General features: G+C 66.3%; 1 protein-coding gene across 3 annotated transcripts; it reads left to right on the plus strand.

Moving 5' to 3' along the window:
- The first annotated feature begins 3,333 nt into the window (after positions 1-3,333).
- On the plus strand, positions 3,334-19,931 carry SEMA3F (semaphorin 3F). 3 transcript variants are annotated; one of them, XM_035546607.2, is made up of 18 exons: positions 3,334-3,464; positions 9,945-10,105; positions 10,255-10,317; positions 10,845-10,964; positions 11,929-12,018; positions 14,360-14,453; positions 14,761-14,880; positions 15,837-15,976; positions 16,059-16,173; positions 16,427-16,496; positions 16,655-16,799; positions 16,894-17,116; positions 17,805-17,893; positions 18,139-18,180; positions 18,434-18,591; positions 18,664-18,731; positions 19,292-19,425; positions 19,501-19,931. In XM_035546607.2, the coding sequence occupies exons 1-18, from the start codon at positions 3,353-3,355 to the stop codon at positions 19,915-19,917; spliced, it is 2,361 nt and encodes a 786-aa protein (XP_035402500.1). In that variant the 5' UTR covers positions 3,334-3,352; the 3' UTR covers positions 19,918-19,931. The 3 variants fall into 3 exon arrangements, with proteins under 3 accessions (XP_035402500.1, XP_035402501.1, XP_050568663.1); XM_050712706.1 differs by lacking the exon at positions 3,334-3,464 and adding an exon at positions 4,477-4,546; XM_035546608.2 differs by lacking the exon at positions 11,929-12,018.
- Positions 19,932-20,134: the final 203 nt, after the last annotated feature.

Genomic DNA, 20,134 nt, shown 5'->3' on the forward strand with positions numbered 1-20,134 from the left:
TCCCAGCGACGGCTCCCGGAGGCCGCCGCCGGCCTCCCCCCCCCCCCGGCCTCGCCCGGCGCGGAGGCTCCGGAGCGGGGCAACAAAAGGCAGGAGCCGGAGGTGAGCGGGGGCGGGGCTCGAACCCGCGGCCCCGGCGGGCGGGCGGGGCGGGGCGGGGCGGGGCCGGGGGGCGGGGCTATGCAAACGAGCCCGCGGAGCCCCATGGCGAGCGCACGGGCTGCGGCGCCCACTCGGAGCCGGGCCGCCGCCGCCGCCGCCGCCGCCCGCGCAGCCCCCGGCCCGCCCCGCCGCGGGTTCGAGTCCCGCCCGCGCCGCCCCGCCCCGCCGCCGCCGCCGCCGCCGCCGCCGCCGCTCCATGGGCCGGGGACGCGGCGGTAGTTGCGGCCGCGACATGGCGGGGGGCCGCGGGTGCCCGGCGCGGCGCTGAGCCCCGCCGTCGCCCTCCCCCGCCGCCCGAGGTAAGCGCGGGGGGGGGGGGCTCGGGGAGGTGTGGGGGGGCTGCCTCCGGTGCCGCCGCCGCAGCGGGGCCGCGGCCGAGGGCTGCCGCCCCCCAGCAGGAAACTTTCCGCCGCCCGCAACTCGCCCGCGACGTCCCGGGCTGGGGGCGCGGGGCCGCGCGTGTCGCCGTGCCCACGCGTGTCCCCCGGGCCGGCATCCCGCTGCCGGGCGGCTCCGGGGGTGTCCCGCTGCAACCCCCCCCCCCCCCCCCTCCACCGCGAGCATCCCCGGGACGCGAGCGGGGCCGCGGGGCCGCTGCTCTCCGTCCCGCCCCGGGCCGGGATTAGGGGGCACACGGCGAGAGCAAGGGACGCGCAGAGCCGGCGGTGGCACCGCGCGGGAGGTGGGTGGGTGGCGGGCACCCACTCGCGGAGGGGGCGGACACGAGTGGGGCGGCCGCGGGACCTCTTCCCCCCCTCCCCCCCCATACGGGGCCGGGGAGAGCAGCGAGGAATGCCCGGGGCTGGGGGCTGAGCTCCCCGGGGAGGGCCCGGCTGCTTGGAGGGCCCGCGCCGGGGTGAAAGGCGGCGCAAAGTTGTGCAAAGTTATTCCTCGGGTCTGCAGCGATTTTCCTTTCTTCCTTTTTTTTTTTTTTTCTTTTTTCTTTTTTTTTTTTTTCCTTTTTAAGCCTTTTATTTTTTATTTTTTTTCCCCCTTCCCGGATGCCTCCTCGGCGGAGACACGCGGGGGATCGCTCCCCTCCGGCGGCTTTTCCTCCCCGCCCGCTCCCCGCCGCCCGCCCCGGCTGCCTGCAAGCGGCCGAGCCCCGGGGGGCTGCGTCCCGGGCGCGCTCCCGTCCCCGCCGTGCCCCGCGCCGTGCCCGGGGCGCGCAGCCCGCAATGAGCCGGGCGGCGGGGCCGGGGGCCGCTGGCGGGCAGGAATGCGCCCCCCCCCCTCCCCCCCCCCCCCCGCGCCGGAGTTTCCAGTTTCCCCGGAGCGCAGATGACCCTGGAGGTGAAGGTTTCCCGGCCGAGGTGCGCTGGCCGGAGCCGTTTCCCCCGCTGCCCCCTCGGGATCGGCCTCCTCTCGCCCAGCCTCGGCGCCCCCGGCCCTCCCCAGGCTCCCCCTTCGCCGCCGTCCCCTTCCTCCCCTCCTTGCCGTGCGCTCTCTCCTCTCCCCTCCTCTCCCTCTTTTCCTTTGTTTGCCATCTCGCTCCCTGTCTCTGACGCGTACGCAGCTCCATCCAAGTGCAAGAGTGGGATTTGCCAGAATTATTTCCGAAAAGCTGCCCGGGGAGGGGGGGGGGGGGGCGGCTGCTGGGGAGGGGGGCTCTTTAACTGCAACCAACTGTGGGTTTAGCTGGCGGAGGAGCGGGGGTCCCCGCCTGCCCCGGCTGCAGGGGGCACCGCGGTGATGGCCAGGGCAGAACCTGGGAACGGGCGGGCGGCGGGGGCCTGGCCGGGGCCCGAATGCCAGCACAATGGAGCGGAGCTGGGTGTGCGCGCAGGGAGACGAGCAAATCTAAATATTTACCGGCTCCAAAGGCAATAGTGAGAAAAATATGGAGCCCTGGGGAGAGGCAGCTCCTCTCCGCACAGCCCGGCCGCCCCTCGCACATCCCCTCCGTCCCTGGCCACCGGCGCTGCAGCCGCTGCCCTCGCCCCGTGCGGGGCAGGAGCCCGGGGGTACCACCGCCTCGCGTCGGGGACTGGGTCCCCGTCCCTCTCCCGGTGTGACTTGCTCTGGGGCAGCCATGCTCGGGGGCCGGTGGCCATCCGCCTGCCCGTCCAGCCTGCCTGGCCCCAGGTGGGTCTACGATGTCGCAGCCCTGCAGGGCACATCCCCAGGGGACAGGCAGTGCTCTCCCCCCCGCCACCCAGAGACCCCGGGCACTCCCAGGTGGCCGAGCCCCCGCCCCAGATGTGGGACTTCCCGCCAGATGCCTCCGAAATCCTAAAGCCAGGCTCTGGAGTGCATGGGGACGATGCTTGGTCACCCTGGTCACCTCAGGAGGGGGACGCACGCCAGGGGCACGGTCCCCAGGCTCTGGGGACATCGTGAGCAGCGTGCTGAGCCGGGTGCGTGTGTGGCTTGCTGGAGGCAGCTTGGCGGACTCTGCTCCGTGCCGGAGCCCCAGGGAGTCCAGCTGCCTGGCACACAGGCAGGGCTTTTTTTTTTTTTCCCTCTTTATTTATGAAAAAAAAATCCTTTTTTTTTTTTTTTTCTTTTTTGGTGTGTGTGTTCGTTCTCAGAATAATGAAGTCCAGATTTCCCTCATGTTGGAAAGATTTGATCCCGGCTCTGCTCGCTGCGCCTTTGCTTGGGGCTGGGAGGAGATGGGGGGGCAGGAGGGATGGGGATGGGACCCCTGGGGAGCAGGGGGGTGCGGGGGGGGGATGCTCCTCACCTGGGCGAAGCGGGAGCGTGCCGCAGTGCTCGCTGCTGCGCTCGCCTCGCCCTGCAGCTTGGCGTTGTGCCCGCAGCTGGGGGTGAGCCAGCCCCCCCATTTCTGCCCCCTCCCAGGCTGCAGAGTGGGGCTTGGCTGCCACCTGCCCCCCCCTCGCCCTCTGGGGCCCTTCCTAGATGATGAGATGTGCGGACGGGCGATGTGCGCGGTGGGGGACGTTGGGCTTGCTTCCCCCTCCATGGGGAGGGTGCCCCCGCTTGTTGCCGGTGGGGTCGGGCTGGGTGGGCACTGCGGGGTCTCTGCCTTCTCCCTCCAGGCTCGTGCTGCAGCTCTGGGAGGGGACCTGCGCGAGGACGGGGACACCGGCATGCCGGCTTTGTCTACCCGACACCGCTCCGTCCTACGGCATCCTGAACTGACGTCCACCCTCCTGTGCCTTCTCCGGCAGGCGCGCCCCCCCACCCCGGACAGCCCCGTGCCCTGGGACCCCGGCGTGTGCACACCATGCCTGTGGTCAGCGTCCTCCTCTGGGCCACCCTGCTGACTCTGGGCTGGCGGGCCGCCCACGCCAAGGACTACGTGCCTGCCACCCCCAGGGTGCAGCTCTCCTTCAAAGGTAAGAGCAGCAGGCGGGGGGGGGGGGGGGGTAAGGGGAGGGGGGGAGGTGACCCCTGGAGCCCTTCATGGGGCCACCGTTCTGTGGGCATCTCCTTGCTGGGAAATCCCACTGGGATCCGCGTCCCTGTGGGGTTCCTGTGCCGTCCCCCCCCCAGCACATGGCTGGGTGCCCTCCCTCCGTCTGGAGGGGCTCCGTGGCTGGGCGCGGGGAGCCCCAGCGTGGAGCGCGGTGGCTGGCGGGGCCAGACAGCAGCTTGACGCCAACCCCAAGCTGGTATTAATGCCTGGAGCTGGCAGGGAGCCGGGGGGATTGGGGGGGGGGGGGGGAAGGGGTTAACCCTTCGGTACCAGGGGGTGTGGGTGCTTCCTGACTCACCCTGGGGGGGGCGGTGGGATGGATCCAGTTTCATGCTCCCAGCCTGTGCTGGGAGAGGTGATGGACGGAGCGGGGCTGGGGGCCGGGGTGCCCGCACCCTCCTCCCTGCGTCCCGGGGGGGCGTCTCTTCAGACTCTTCGTCTCTTCAGACTCTGCACCCCGGGGACCCCCCCAGAACGGGCTCTCCCGGTCAGGGCTTGGGTATGCGCCCGGCTCTCCCCACCCTGCAGTCCGGGGGGCTTATGGGCTCCGGTGGCTGCTTACAGGGTCCTGGGGGGCTGCAGCCGCTTCCTTGCAGCCCCCCCGCCTGCTGGGGCCGGCAGAGCCCCCCCGGGTGTTGCAGAGCGAAGCAGCGGAGGGCACCAGCCGCAACCCCTGGCGGGTCAGGGTGGGCTGCTGGAGGTGAAGGTTGGCCTCAGCACGAAAATCTGTGGTATGAAGAGGCAGGGGACAAGCCCGGGCGAGAGGCAAGGGAGCGATTCCTGCCCGGAGCGGGGCTGGCTGCTGCTTGTGCGGCTGAGCCGGGTCCCGCAGGCACCCCGCGACCCGGCAGGGCTGCCTGCTGCCTGGAGGAGACCGCGGGAGGGGTTTTGGCTGCTGCCAGGGCAAGGCCGGGGCGTTCGGAGGCCGTGCTGCTGTTTTCCACCTGCAGACACATCCTTACCCCGGCGCAGGGACGTCCTCGTGTCCCCCCCGGGCTGCAGGTAGGTCAGGGGCGTTGGGGTGCCCCAGCTGGCAGAAGGGAGCGGGGTGCTTTGAGGCAGGGGTCCACATCCTTGCCCCACTCTGTCCCGCAGGAAGGCTCCCAGGGAAGCCGGGGACCTGCTCCTGCTGCCTGGCACGGTGCGCGTTAACGCCTGTCGCTGCTATGCGGCCACCTGGCAAGCCCCAGGCAGCCAAATTAATCCCGAATAAGCACGGCTTGGGCCGGGTATGCCGTGGGATTGGGTCCTTCACGCGCACGTTCAGCCCCGGCCCACTACCTGTGGGGTCTCGGAGACATGTCTCCCGTCCCTTCCCAAGCCCCGCTCCTGCAGCAGCTCCAGCGGAGGAGAACGGGCCTCAGGCAGGGCTGGGGCCGCTGCTGGGATGGGGACAGGGACAGGGACGTGCCCCCAGGGACAGCCCTGGGAAGCGGACAGGGCTGAGGCAGGCTCGGGTGCCACCGCCGCCCGCAGCATCCTTCTGTCCGGAGCTGCCCGTCGGAGGCCGGAGCATTGCTGCCGGGGCTGGATGTGGTCCTGCGGAGTGCTGGGGGGGCTGGCGGCACCCCCGTGTGTCCCCCCCCCCAGCCTCAGACGCGCTGCCTGGAGCCCGGCCAGCGCCGGGAGCATCTCCGGGTTTGTTTGCCTCGCTTGTTATCGCTCGCTTGGGGAGGAAGTGGCGTTCGTCGCAGCTCCCGGGGGCCTGCGTCATCCTCTACTAAATTGTGCTCGTAGTGCTTAGGGGAAAGGGAAAAAAAAAAAAAAAAAAAAAAAAAAAGGAAAGGCTGCGGTGTCAAGGGGCTGGTGCCTGCGTCCCTTGCCCTGGGGTGGGACCGGTGGGGACCCTGCGGCTCCGCTGCCCGTCCTCCCTGTCAAGGCTTTCCTGTACCGGCGTCCCCACGGCCGCGGTGGCCGGGCAGGAAGGTGGCCAGCATGGAAAGAACAGCGCGGTCCCGTGCTTCCCTGGAAGAGGGAGAGGCCGCGGAGTGGCTCTGTTTTGCCAACAGCTCTTCCCGGCTCTCTGCTCTGTGCTGGCCAGAAATAGGGTGGATATTTTTAATCATCTTCTTGCTAGCAATTTCCCCCTCTCCCGGGCGCATCCTGCTGCCCCCCTCTCCTCCGGTTTCCTCCGGGCCGGGTGGGCTCGGGCACCGAGGACGTCAGCTCCCCGGGCTGGGCTTTCCCAGGAGGTGATGGGGAGAGGATGCGGGAGGTGGCGGTGATTCAGCGGCGGTGATGCGGGGAGGAAGGCACAGCGCCACGGGGCGCCTGTGGGGTCAGAGCCCCGGGCTGGGCTTCAAAAGGGAGCCGCTGTCCCCGGCGGTCACGGCTGTCACCTCTGGGAACCATCCCAGCCGGCGGGGTCACCGTCCCACCCGGGCAGCGGGAAGGGCTGGGTGGGCAGCAGGGCGGTTCCGCTCCTTCCCACCTATTTCCCCCATCTGAGTGGGGGGGAAAAAAAATAATAAATCACTTTAAATAAAAAATTATAATAATAAAAAAAAAACACGTCCTGGAGCGGGACCGCGCTGCCGCCCGCTCCCTGCCTCAGTTTCCCTGCCCGTGTCCTGGGACGCCGCATGCCCGCCGCGGGCTGCCAGTGGCAGATGGCCGGAGGGGGGCCGGGGGCTGGGGCCGCCCAGGCGCCCGCCTAAGCTGCTGCAGCTGTGGGACGCGCGTGATGCCGGCGGCTTCAAATAAACACGGCCAGATGGGGGGGACGCGCGGGCAGGGACAAGGACAGCCAGCTCCGGGGACGCACCAGGCTCCCGCAGCGCCCTGTCCCCTCGCCCACTGCCTCCTCCCTCTGGTATTTTGCCCTTCCTCCGATATTTTTTTTTTTTTTTCCCCCCCAAAAGCACCGGCGGTGAACGGTCCTGAATTTGATACCGCTGGAAGAAGGGGAAGGATCCAACTGCCTTGAAAAATGTGGCAGGATCCGCCGCCGGCCCCCTACCTGGAGCAATCTGAGCTGCTTCCTTCCCCGCCGCCTTTTTGGCGGGCAGCAAATTGCCTGGAAAAACGCGCGGCGCTCCCGCGCAGCGCCGGGGCCGGCTGCTCCCAGGGCTGGGGGAACCAAGATTTCCCAAAACCACGGAGCAGTGAAGGCGGTGCGTGGCGGCGGCTCTCGCTGAGTAGGTTTCCAGGGGTCATTTTTCAGCGAGGCTTTCCAAAACCCCGCTCCCTCTTGGCTGGGGATGAATCAGCGTTTTGGCTGACAAAAAAAAAAAAAAAAAGCTTTCTTTTTTTTTTTTTTTTTTTTTTGGACTGTGCCCAAATCTGGAGCTGGCCGCTTTGATGCGGGGCTTGACCGGGTGCCGCGGCACCTGTCACAGAGAGGACCGGGACCCATCCCCAGGGGGCTGCGAGTGTCTCACGGGCACAGCGAGCAGCGCTGGCAGCCACCGTGCTCGGTGGCGCGGGAGCCGGAGCCATTTCATCTCCGAGCCCCCGTCGGGCTCCTTCGGCTCCCTACCACCTGTGAGTCGGTTAAATGGGAAAAGAGCTTGGCTCGGGGCCACGGAAACTCTCTTATTACATGTAATTAGCTTAATTACATCATAAATAACCCATCAAGGGGTAGCGAAGTGATGCTCAAACAAATAAGCAATTCCGCTTTCATAAGGCAACCCACCCGGCTCTTTGATCAGCCCCAATAACAACAAATGGGGACAAATCCAGACCCACCCTGGTCCCCTGGTCCCTGTCCCAGCCTGGTTTGGGCCCTCAACCCTCCCCGGAAGGCAGCACCCGCAAAGCAGCCTGCAAAAATTTGGGGAAATTGAGGAAACCTCCCCAAAACGCGGGGAGCAGGCAGGGCAAAAGGCTCTGAGCAGGTCCGTGGGAAGCGGCCGTGCCCCCAGCTGCCGGCATCGCACTGCGTCTGGCCCTGATCCTGGCACGGCCCCGCACTGATCCCTGCCCCGCTGGGGCCACTCTGCCTTTCCCCAGCTGTCTCCACGCCCCGGGGACTGGTGCAGGCATCGCAGCGCAGCCGGGCGGCTCTGTCGGCACGTGAATTAAATTCATTCCCCCAGATTAAAATAAAGAAAAGGGCTCCCAAAAGGCACCGTCATCTCTGCTGCCAGGAGCGGGCAGAGCGGTTATTGAATATAAACACGGCGTGTAATTTACATGCTAATTATGTTGAATGCACTACAAGCCCGTAATTAGAAACTAATTAGGTGAGATCGGGTGTAATTGGTTTCGCAGGCGCAGTGGATGGGCTGATGGAGCACCTGGGGAGGTGGCCGCCCTGTCCCTAATGGGATTAACCCTTTGCACCAGTCCCCCACCCCTGGGGTGTGCCCAGTTCTGCTTTTTAGGGACCTGCAAAACCTCACCTGTGCTTCAGGGACCACGACCATGGCGCACGGGGGTCCGTGCCACCCCACTGCTGTCCCCTCGGAGCTGGGGACAGCTCCTTCCTCCTGGCTGGGACAAGGGCACGCGCCTGGCCGCGTGGGTGGCAGCCGCTAGGTGCGAGGAAGAGCTGTAAATATGGGACAAAACCGAGGGGAACTGGGCTTTACAGAGCGTGTGATGGGGCTGCGCTGCTCCCGGCTTCTCACGACTCAGCGGGCCGGCTCCTGGGCTGCTGGCATCTCCTGTGGCTGCTGGTGGGCCGGGGTCGTTAAATCTCTGGTGGGCTGGGGTCGTTAAATCTCGTGCTCCCAGCCACGTAACGGCGATGGAGAGGTGACACCAAGGTGACACCACGAGGCCCGTGGGGCAAGAAGGGCTGGGGCGCTGAGCAGCCCTCCCTGCGGTGCCGCGCCAGGGGGCTTGGTCCCCCTGTCCCCAGGGAGGCCACCTGTGCGGGTAAGGGGCAGCTGGGGGGGGCTCGCCCCCAGGCAGGGGCCTGCAGGCAATTAAAAGGGGATTAAGCTCAGGGCCAGGCGGGAGCGGGGTGTGCTCATCAGGTGTGTCCGCTAACGAGCTGGCTCTTCCGGATCCCTGCCAGCTGGGGGCCAGGGGGCCCCTCGGAGCCGGAGGTCGGAGGCCATGGGGGGGCTCACCCACCTGCCCGTCAGCGGCAGAGCGAGGGGCCGTGCGTGCCCTTGGTGTCACGGGGCTGTGGGCAGCACCGCAGGGGTGCAGCCCCCCCGCCGTGATCGCTGGGGCGTGGGGGTGCCGCCTCCTGTGGTGCTGTTTCCCAAAGCAGGATGGGGCCGCGTCACGTCACCCCCCCCCCCCATCCCCGACGGGCATCCCCAGGGGTGGGCGAGCACCCCTACCCGGAGGCTCCCCCTCCCCAAGCAGATCAGGGGAGATCCTCCCCCCACGTCCTGGAGGTGCTGGGATGGGAGGGGACCGCTGGGACGCGGCCAGCGCCCCGCGGGACTCGGGAGCAGAGGGTCGGGGAGGTCTCAGGCGCTCGGCATCCTGGCCAGGAGCGGCCGCCGGCCGCTGGCTCCGTGCCCGGCCGTGCCTGGAAGCCAGCTCGCTCCTTCCCGGAGCAGACCCAGCGCTGCGTGCGTGCCTGCCCTGCGGGGAGGGGAGGCCGGGGGGCTGTCCCCAGCCCCACAGGGCCACCCGCAGCACCCATCACACGCCAGCCGGCTCTGGCATCTGGTGGAGTTGGCTTCCGATGGATGCTGGTGGCGTGCCCTCGGGGCGGCACCTCCCGAGGGAGCAGCACCCGGCACAGGTGGCATCCCTGGGGGGGTAGCGGCAGACCCACCCCAGCCCCTTGTGCTCTGCGGGTGCTGGGGGTTGCATGGCACTGGGGATGGGGGCAGGGAGGTGGGGGGGGGGGCAGGGGGAGCAGCATTCCTCCTTCTGCCACCCCCACCCCCCGTCTCGCCGGTGCCCTGCCCCTGCCGTGTGGTCCTTGGCACCGTCCCACATCATCTGCAGCACTTCTGCCTTCCATCTGGCTGCCTCGCTGCACTTGTGAATATTCATGACCCTCATTATCCTCTTTCACTCGTTTCTCCCACACTCAGGCTAAAAATAACTCCCAAAGGGGGGCGCGGGGTGGGGGGGATCTGTCCCCCCCCACACACCCAGCAGTCATCTCTTTTGGGTCCCTGCTCCCCTGTCCTAGGGGTTGGGACGTGGGGACACTTCAACAGGGGACTGGAGCAGGGGGACAGTGCTGATGCCAGAGATTTCAGGAGCCGCAGGCTCCTGGCTGGGACAACCAGCCCCCTTCATGCCCTGTCTCAGTGGGCATCCCCATTCTGCTACTGGGGGCTGGCCTTCGGCGCTGCCCCGTGTCCTGGCCACCCTTGGCCATCCCAGCTCGCCCCCGTCCCGGCTCGCCCCCGTGCCAGCCAGTGTCCCCCGTGCCAGCCGGTGTCCCCAGCCAGGCTGGCAGGGCTGGATGCTCCGTGGCGCTGGGGCCGGGTGCTGACACCGGCAGGGTGCTGACGTGCTGCCCCGCGCCCTGCAGAGCTGAAGGCCACCGGCACCGCGCACTTCTTCAACTTCCTGCTCAACTCCAGCGACTACCGCATCCTGCTGAAGGACGAGGACCATGACCGCATGTACGTGGGCAGCAAGGACTACGTCCTCTCACTGGACCTGCACGACATCAACCGCGAGCCCCTCATTGTAAGCTGCCGCCGCTCGGGACGGAGGGCTGGGGACCCGGCGGGGACGTGGGGCTGGGTGTCCCAAGGGTCCTGCATGGTGGTGCTGAGGTTGGGAGGGGACAGGGCAGGCCGGCAGCCCCGCACTCCCCATCTCCTGTGTTTCTGCAGATCCACTGGCCTGCCCCCCCGCAGAGGATTGAGGAGTGCATCCTGTCAGGCAAGAACAGCAACGTAAGTGCGACCAGCGCCCGCCAAGCTGCCCCTGCTGCTCCCACCCTGTCTCCGGAGCTGGTGTCCTGCTCCGAGGCCCTGCTTGGGTCTCCGGTGGCTTTCGAGTCCCTGTGTTGTTGGTGACTCCAGCCGTCCCTGGGGCTTTCGTGTCCACTGTGAGCCCCCTTCTGGTAGCGGCAGAGGGGTTGGTGGCCACCACGCTGAGGGGAATTCGTGCCATCATGTCCTCCCTTGGAAAAGGCATCCCCGGGGTCTGCCGTGTCTTGGGTGTGCTGGGACAGGGGCGGCACTCGGAGGTGTCACCGTGTCCTGCCATCCCTTCTGTGCCAGGCACGTCCAGGGGAGCCTTCATGGGGGAGCAGGAGGCACAGCTCCCCACGTGGCTTCATCCCCCTGGCAGAGCTGTGCCCCCAGGCGTGCCAGAGCCATGACCCATGCCAGCTCATGCCCAACACCAGCATGTGTTCTGTGCCAGCCCATGCACAGTGCCACTTTGCGTGGCTGCCACCCCATCCTTTTCTTCCCAGGGGGAGTGTGGTAACTTCATCCGCCTGATCCAGCCCTGGAACCGGACCCACCTCTACGTGTGCGGCACTGGCGCCTACAACCCCATCTGCGCCTTCGTCAACCGCGGGCGCAAAGCGCAGGTGAGGGGCGGGAGGGACGGGGGCTGTGGCCGGTCCTGCTGCCAGGCAGGTCCCGGGGCCAACACCAGGGGGCTCGGGGGGCAGCGACACGCTGAGCGCCGGTGGGGCGATGCTGAGCGTGGCCAAGCCACCTCTGCAGACTGAGGACTCCTCTTCACACCTGGATCGGCTGGACCCGGCGCGGGCTCCGCTCTGACGTGCCCTCCTGCCCCGCCGCGAGGGATGTGCTGGCTCACGGGGACCCCGTGGCGCAGATGGAGAAGACGCCTGACTCCATGCCAGCATTGGCATTTTGCAAGGAGGAGCGTGGTGGTCCGGTGCCACGGGTGAGCAGGGACAGCGGTGGCATGCGCCGTGGGACGCTCGGCTGCCAGCAAGGGAAAACAACGTCACCTTGCCCTGATGACCGTGGAGTAACCCAAGAGAGTGGTGTCGGAGCCCCGTTGGGTTGGACGTGCAGTGGAAGAAGCGGTTTCAGGGTGACCGCTGTGGCACACTGCAAGGGTGGCCGGGGGGCTCTGCTTGCCACGGGGGCAGCCCCAGCTTCGCATCACCCCCAGCCCCCGGCCGCATCCTCATCTTGTCCACGTGGAGCAGGTCGGGCTCGGCGAGCCAAGCCGAGGGAGGCGTGTGGTGCCAGACAAGGACGGGGGCTGCCCCAGTGCCCCCCAGGACTGGTGCAGGGAGAGGCTGACGTGGCTTAAACCACCCCGGTCTGGGACCGTCAGTGACATTTTGTGGGTGCTGCAGCACTCGAGGACGACCAAGGATGCCCACGCAGTCAAGGACAGCATGATAGCCCTGGGGACAAGGCTGCTGCCGTCCCCTCCGGCTGCGTGTGGAGCCAGTGAAGAGCACTGTGCTGTGGGGACAGGGGTTGCCAGAGCCATCCTGCAGCCCCCAGCCCGGGGGGACCCTCTCCCCCCCCCCGGCGCTAACTCTCTGCCCTGCTCCTTTTCCCCAGGGGTTTCCGCCGAGCCAGCCCGTCCCTCCGGGAGGCCGGGAAAGCAGAGCCGCCGACGGCCCCCGCAGCCCAAGACCGGCAGAAAGCAAGGTGGGAACGGGTCTGGGAGCCCGCCGCAGCTGTGCCCACCTCTCCCCGGGCGCACCGGAGCCGCGGGCTCCTTCTCCTTCCCACCAGCAGCTCCCGGGTTGGGGGTCTGTCACCGTGCCCCCCCCGCCCTGCTGCCTCCCCTCCTCTCTGCAAAGCATTCTCCAGCAACGGCCCGGCATCTCCCCCCTCCTGCTCTCACTAACTCCTTCCTCCTCGCACGCGTCCCAGCAGGGGACACTGTCAGGGATGGCAGTCCTCCCCCAGCCTCCACTGCTGGCTTTTCCCATCTCTGGACTCGCTGTGTCCCTTCAAATCCGATTGTCCACAGAGGCAGGGGACTCGGGACGGCCATGTGCAGGAGGTGTTTTGGTAGGGTCTACAAAAGTGTCGCTGAGCAGCTGCCTTGCCAGCATCCATCTGCTTTGCCCTGCCTGGGGAGAGGGCCTCGTTCCACCAGAGTGGGCGGCAGGCTCGGGGAGGTGGTGGTGTCCCCATCTTCTCCTGGAGACAGCCAGCATCCAGCCTGCTCTGACAGTGTCCCCCCCGCCTTGGACTAACATGGGTCAGCGCATGGGCGTGGGGCCCCCAGCCTGGGTCCTCCCTGTCCCTGTCCCTGCCCCATCCTGCCCATGCGTCCCTCTGCCCCATCTCCTCCTCTCCAAAGGGAACATCCCTGTCAGCTCGGGGGGGACAGCCTGATGTTCTCAGCCACCAGCATCGCGGCAGCTGCAGGCACCTCCTGCCCCGTGCCGGGGGCTTGAACCACTTCTCCCCCATTGCCCGTGGGGGACACAGCAGTGCTCAGCACACACCTGCGAGGGCTTGCAGCCTGCTGGCGGGGAGGGTGACGTGGCACCACCAGGGCTTGTCCCCAGAGAGGTCTTGGTGCCGGTGCCAGGCAGGGTAAGGAGGTAACCTAGATGTGGTGCAGCGATGGGGCTGGAGGAAGCGGGGCCGTCCCAGCAGGCCCATGCCTGCCTCTGGGTGCTGGGCTGGGTGCCCTGGTTGCCCCCGGGTGCCAGGAGGAGCTGGCGAGAGGACGTCTTGCAGAGGGAGAGGATGGGAGAGGAAGAACCTCCCACAGCTGGCATCCCTGCGGCGAGCATCCCTGCAGCAAGTGTGCTCATGTAGAGCATCCTCATGGCTAGTGTCACCATGGCTAGTGTCCCCATGGCTAGCGTCCGCATGGCTAGCATCCCTATGGCTAACGTTCCCATGGCTGATGTCCCCATAGCTAGCATCCTCATGGCTAGCGTCTCCTCGGCTAACATTCCCATGGCTAATATCCCCATGGCTAGCATCTCCACAGCTAGCATCCCCATGGCTAGTGCTCCCATGGCCAGCATCCCCATGGCCAGTATCCCCATGGCTAGCATTCCCATGGCTAGTGTCCCCATGGCCAATATCCCCCTGGCTGGCATCCTCATGGCCAGTATCCCCACAGCCAGTATCCCCATGGCTAGTGTCCCCATGGCTAGTGTTCCTGTGGCTAGTGTCCCTATGGCTAGTGTCCCTGTGGGTAGCATCCCTCTGGCGAGTGTCCCTGGCCTGGCCTGCCCTTCCCAGAGCCCAGGTGCTCTGCAGTGACCCTCTTATCCCCCCAGCCCCTCCTGCTGTGCAGGGACCATACCACCCAAGGCACGGCCGTGCCAGGGTGCCCGTTGGGTGCCAGCTTGGTGCTGCTTCGCCCTGTCCTCAGAGCTGTGTTCTGGGAACACTCAGGGTTTCCTGGCCAGCAGGGCAGGAGGTTCTGTGTGGTCTGTGGGAGGCAGGCTGTGTTTCGCCCTGGCACGGGGGTGTGGTGGCCTGCGGAGGGCAGTGGTGACAGCGGAGAGAGCGGCTCCTGGCAGTGCGGGGTAGCTGGCCCCAAAGCTCGTGGTGGATGCTGGTGGAAGATGGGTCCTTGCCAGGACATGGGCCGAGTTCCTTGCCAGGTCTGGCAGCCAAGCTGTGCCTGCAGCCAAGCCCTGCCCACCAGTGGCTGGAGTCAGCGCGATGCCAATGGTCCCAGCAGCCCCGCGATGGCCGGGCCACCCTCGTGCCAGTGGGCCACGAAGCGGCTCTAGGGAGCGCCCCGCGTTCATCCTGTCCAAGACGAGCAGTGACAGACCCGCGTGGCGGAGGGCACAGAGCAGCATCCAGCAACACCTGCGGAGCACTTCCTGGAGACCTCGGCTTCTCAGGAGTCCTACAGACACCGCTGTGGTCCCGTCACATTCATCTTCAGCGGGCAGCGTTGGTGGCCACTGTGCTCCACCCCGAGGAGGCTTCTGCTTCAGAAGGTGCCACGGGGACAGAGGGGGAAAATGTCACAAGCTCCTTGTTCTGCTTCCTTCCCCAGGATTATATCTTCTACCTGGAGCCAGACAAGCTGGAGTCGGGCAAAGGGAAGTGTTCCTATGACCCCAAGGTGGACACCGTCTCTGCATTAATAAGTGAGTCCTGTGGCTCCCCAAGGCCCGTGGATGGGCAGAGGGAGCACTCCCCGCGTGGCCCCGAGAAGCTGGGCTCCGGCTCCTGCCACCCTTGCCGCGAGTGGTGGCACTGGGCACCTGGCTGGCTCCAGTCCTGCAGACTGGTGGTTCCTTGCAGACCAGTCACATCCTCCAGTGCTCTCCGGGATGCATTTCTTGGTGACCTGGTGACTCCTGGCCAGGGCTGGATGGAGCCTGGGGGCAGTGGGAGAAGGCGGGTGGACAGGAGTGTCTGGGGGCTGGCTGACCTCTGCCCCCCCATCTGCAGATGAAGAGCTCTATGCCGGCGTATACATTGATTTCATGGGCACCGACGCAGCCATCTTCCGCACCATGGGCAAGCAGACGGCCATGAGGACGGACCAGTACAATTCACGCTGGCTCAATGGTTGGTAGGGGGTGGCATTGGCCCAGGTTCCTCAGGGACCCCATGGCTCCAGCCTTAGAGATAAGATGGAGTGTGTCACACTGTGTCCTCCCCGTGCAGAGACGGTAGCCAGTGTGGGCAGGTGCATGCGTGGTGGTGTGGGACAGGCGATGGATGCGTGCAGGCATGGGGGACAGATGGGTAGGTGATGGACGGATGGATGCCAGGTGAATGGATGGACAGATGCGTGGGTGGGTGGATAGGTGGGCAGATGGATGATGGGTGGGTGGCTGATGGACGGCTGGGTGGGTGAATGAGTGGATGGATGGATGGGTGGGTGGATGAGTGATGGATGGGTGGGTGGATGGATGATGGATGGGTGAGTGATGGATGGATGGGTGGATGAATGGATGGGGGATAGCTCGTTGGGTGGATGGATGCATGTGGGATGGCTCGTGGGATGGATGGATGGATGGATGGATGGATGGATGGAAATCTAGGGCAGATGGATAGAGGGATACCTGCATGGGGCATGGTGACAGACATGCCTGGGGCTTTGCAGTGTGGTGGGAGCATCCAGCAGGGCTGTCTCTGTTGGAGCCTGTGCGTGGGTTTCCGCAGGGCTGAGCTTTCAACCGTGTCGCCTGCAGTCAGTGACCCCAAGCGCTCCTCCTGCCCCCGTGGAGCACCCCCAGCCCCAGGGCAGCAGCTGAGTAAACAGAGCAGAGCAGATGGGATGGTCCTGCTGGGCCTGGGAGCTGCCGGGGCAGGGATCGAAGAGGGGGAGCTGTCAGCACCGGCGGGGCACGGGCTGATGGATGGCAAGGAGAGTCTTCCCACCATCCAGCGTGGACCCCCCAGCCGATGACCGCTGGAGAGACCTGGCAGGTCTCCCCATGCCACCACGCCTGTGGCTCTGCAGGAGCGGGGGGCTGGGGGTGCCCCCAGGCTGACGGCACTGCCCCGTGCCCTTGCAGACCCAGCCTTCATCCGTGCCCAGCTCATCCCCGACAGCAGCGAGAGGAACGATGACAAACTCTACTTCTTCTTCCGCGAGAAGTCCGCTGATGCCCCGATGAGCCCGGGGGTCTATTCCCGCATCGGGCGCATCTGCCTGGTGCGTGCGGCGGGGCAGCAGTGGCACGGGCAGGGTGCCGGTGCCGAGCCACGCCGGGCTGAGCATCGTCCCTGTGCCGCAGAACGACGATGGGGGCCACTGCTGCCTGGTGAACAAGTGGAGCACCTTCTTGAAGGCCCGTCTCGTCTGCTCAGTGCCGGGACCTGATGGGATTGAGACGCACTTTGATGAGCTCCGTGAGCACGTGGGCGCTGTGGGAGGGGGCTGGGTCACCCTGGTGGTCCTTCTGCACCCCTGGAGGCTTTCAGGGCAGCCTGGGGAGGGGACACGGTGCCCCTTCTCTTTGGGAGGTCTGGGAGTCCCGTTGCTGGCCCTGGCTGGGAGAGGAGCGAGGCACTGCTCCCACACCGTCCTCCCTCCCACCCGGCACCACGGCAAGGGGTCCCTGCCCATCCCTTGGTGGTGACACACTCTTCCTTCTGTCCCAAGAGGACGTCTTCATCCAGCAGACACAGGACACCAAGAACCCCGTTATCTACGCCGTCTTCTCTGCATCGGGGTGAGCACAGTGCCCTTGTGGCATGGCGGTCCCTGGGGCTAGGGGGCTCCTGCCAAGGTGGGTGGGGGTCCTGGGGATGCTGAGGTGGGCACGGGGTGAGGGGGGGTCAGTCTGGAGGTGGCTGCAGGTCCATGAGGCCATGCCACTCCTCCTGCCAGGTCAGTGTTCAAGGGCTCAGCCGTCTGCGTCTACTCCATGGCTGATATCCGCATGGTGTTCAACGGGCCCTTCGCGCACAAGGAGGGCCCCAACTACCAGTGGATGCCCTACACAGGCAAGATGCCCTACCCCAGGCCAGGCACTGTAAGTACCCCGGGCACACGTGGGCATGGCACCCGGTGCCTCCGCCTGTCCCAGGGCAGCTGGGACCCCACCGCTGCATTCCACCTGCCCGCAGTGCCCCGGGGGGACCTTCACGCCCTCCATGAAGTCAACCAAGGACTACCCCGACGAGGTGATCAACTTCATGCGCGCGCACCCGCTGATGTACCACGCCGTGTACCCGACCCACCGCCAGCCGCTGGTCGTGCGCACCAACGTCAACTACCGCTTCACCACCATCGCTGTCGACCAGGTGGACGCGGCAGACGGGCGCTATGAGGTGCTTTTCCTGGGCACAGGTACCCACGCCGCACACCGCAGAGAACGCAGCATGCTCCAGCGCGGCCTTGGAGGGCATGGGCACCGCAAGGGCTGGCCAGAGTGCAGGGCCCTCTGCTGGCACCCCCGTGGGAGCAGGGCGAGGGGCTGAGAGCCCTGTGCCGTGCGCCCCGTGAGCGTCAGGGCCCATCCCCTGCCCTGGTGTCCATTCTAGGACACCACCATCCGTCCTGGTCCCTCCCCTGTCCCACTGCTCATCCTGGGGTTGCTGCAATCCAGCTTTGCCCTTCCCCTGCCCCAGTGCCCACCCCAGGACACCACCATCCAGCCTGGTCCCTCCCATCTCCCAGACCCAACTCTCCAGCTCCATTCCCCATTCTGGGGGCACCATCCTCCAGCTTGGTGCTTCCCCTTCCATATTGCCCATCCTAGGGCCACCGTGCTCTATCCTGGTCCTTCCCCTGACCCAGTGTCCATCCCCAGCAGCTGTCCCCCTGCCCTGAGCGGTGGCAGCCCCTCGCTGGGAACAGTGACTCGAGTGGCACACTGCACTCATGGCAGCAGAAGGAGGCAGATGAAGATGTGCTTGGGCGGCGGGGGGGGTCCTTCCCCACATCCCTGGCCCAATCAGGGACCCCCTTCTAGGAGGGGAGGGCGCGGGTGCCCTGCCGGTGGCACTGAGCATCCAGGCACCCTGGTGTCTTGCAGATCGGGGCACAGTGCAGAAAGTCATTGTGCTGCCCCGGGACGACATGGAGACAGAGGAGCTGATGCTGGAGGAGATTGAGGTGTTCAAGGTAAGGGCTGGCTCGTCCTGCTCCTGCCACTGAGTATCCCCAGCCCAGCCGTGCCCCATTCCACCCCTTGCCTGCAGCTGGCACCAACCAGTCCCTTGGGCAGCTCAGGGGGACCTGCAGCATCATCCCTCTGCCTGCTGGCCCCTCGTCCTCCCCAGCTGCCCAGGGCGGGTCTGGGGTGCCCACCTTGGGCACCTGGCATCACGCCGGGCCCCTCCATGTCCCTCGCTCCTGCCCCAATCTAGGTGCCGGCACCCATCAAGACGATGACCATCTCCTCCAAGAGGGTGAGTAGAGCACATGGCTGGGGACCAGCACCAGCTGCAGCACTGCCTGTTGTCACCATCCCATGGCAGCTGCCTTCAGGGAGGCCTGCAAGTGGCCCCAGGGCGAGCTGGCCCTGGGTGGCTCCAGGCTGAGCTGTCTCCACCACTCCCAGCACTGGGAGGCTGCAGCTAACTGGTGCTGGTCCCTCATGGCTGGAGACAAGGCCACACGGCCAGAGAACATCTTACCCTGTCCTCTCTGTCCCCCCAACAGCAACAGCTTTACGTGTCCTCGGCCGTAGGAGTGACCCACCTGGCCCTGCACCGGTGTGACGTGTACGGAGAAGCCTGCGCTGACTGCTGCCTGGCGCGGGACCCCTATTGTGCCTGGGACGGCAAGGCCTGCAGCCGCTACTCGGCATCCTCCAAGAGGTGGGAGTCTGGGGGTGGGGGGGTGCGGGGGTCCCCAGGAGGTTCCCCAGGTCACCTCCTGCCTCCCTGCAGGCGGAGCAGGCGGCAGGACATCCGACACGGCAACCCCATGCGCCAGTGCCGGGGCTACAACTCCAATGGTGAGGGGGCATGGGGCACAGCCCCACGGGGTGGGGGGCAAGGGGCAGGCAGATGGGGGGCAGTCCCTGGGAGGGCATGAGGGTAGGAGGCAGGGGAATGTGGGCAATGGCCAGATAGCGGGTGTCCTTGAAGGAGGATGGATGTATTGTGGAGGGATATATTGGGAAAAGGCGAGCATGGATGGATGGAGGGAGGGAAGGATGGAAGGAGGGAGGGAGGGACGGATGGAATACGTTGAGGAAGAAGGTGAGCACAGACGGATGGACAAGTGGGTAGATGAATGACTAGAAATGTTGGAGATTGAAGATGGATGGATGGATGGATGGATGGACGGACAGATGGATACACTGGGGAGAAGGAAGAGCATAGGTGGATGGATGGTCACTTCAGAAGAGGATGACCATGGGTGGGTGCACGGATGCACTAACAGGGGCTGGGTGGGTGGGCAGCAGGCAGACCCCTGGCTGGTGCTGCACAGGGCAGAGCTATACGTGCAGGAGGGAGGTGGGGCGTGGGGACACACGTGAGTGGACTGCCATGCCATGCCCTGCCACCGCAGCCAACAAGAACGCGGTGGAGGCCGTGCAGTACGGGGTGGAGGGCAGCACCGCCTTCCTCGAGTGCCAGCCACGCTCACCGCAGGCCACCGTCAAGTGGCTGCTGCAGAAGGACAACAGCGACCGGCGGAAAGAGGTAGGAGCCGGGTGCCGCGGGCTGGGCCCGGCAGCACCACAGCAGCCGGCTGAGCTCCCCTCGTCCCCCCCGCAGCTGCGCACCGAGGGTGGCCGGGTGCTGCGGACGGAGCAGGGCTTGCTGCTACGCGCCCTGCAGCTCTCCGACAGCGGCCTCTACTCCTGCACCGCCACCGAGAACAACTTCAAGCACACGGTGACCAGGGTGCAGCTCCGCGTCCTGGCCGCCCGTGCTGTCCACGCCGTCCTGCTCCAAGCCGAGGTGCCCCCCGCCGGGCTGCCGGGAGCCCCCACGCCACGCTACCAGGACCTGCTGCAGCTCCTCAGCCGCCCTGAGCTGGGACTCCTCGACCAGTACTGCCAGGGCTACTGGCGGCCCCCGGCCCCTGGCCCCCCCGAGCCACTGGCTGCCCTCAAAGCCAAGGAGCTGCAGGACCAGAAGAAGCCACGGAGCCGCCGGAATCACCCGCCAGAGACCTGCGGGCACACATGAACCCCTCGCCAGGGACTTTGCTAGCACAGTGGTCTATTTTCCCCCCTTTTAATATTAAAAATATCTATAAATAAATAAATATATATAAATATATATATACACACACATGCAGGCAGACACGCATGCATGCGTGTCCCCCCCCCCCGGCCCCCCCTGCTGACAGCGGTATTTATTTGCAGGTTGTACATAGTCACTCGGTGACACGAGCATCACCTCC

Source organism: Cygnus atratus, chromosome 10, assembly GCF_013377495.2.
Source record: "Cygnus atratus isolate AKBS03 ecotype Queensland, Australia chromosome 10, CAtr_DNAZoo_HiC_assembly, whole genome shotgun sequence".
Taxonomy (NCBI): Eukaryota; Metazoa; Chordata; class Aves; order Anseriformes; family Anatidae; genus Cygnus; species Cygnus atratus.

Excerpts from the sequence above, each read along its gene's own strand:
- SEMA3F (XM_035546607.2), top strand. The coding sequence starts at position 3,353 with ATGCCTGTGGTCAGCGTCCTCCTCTGGGCCACCCTGCTGACTCTGGGC. Across the intron at positions 15,977-16,058 it reads GCATCGGGCGCATCTGCCTG|AACGACGATGGGGGCCACTG; the intron begins GTGCGTGCGGCG and ends CCTGTGCCGCAG. Across the intron at positions 18,181-18,433 it reads TGACCATCTCCTCCAAGAGG|CAACAGCTTTACGTGTCCTC; the intron begins GTGAGTAGAGCA and ends TCCCCCCAACAG.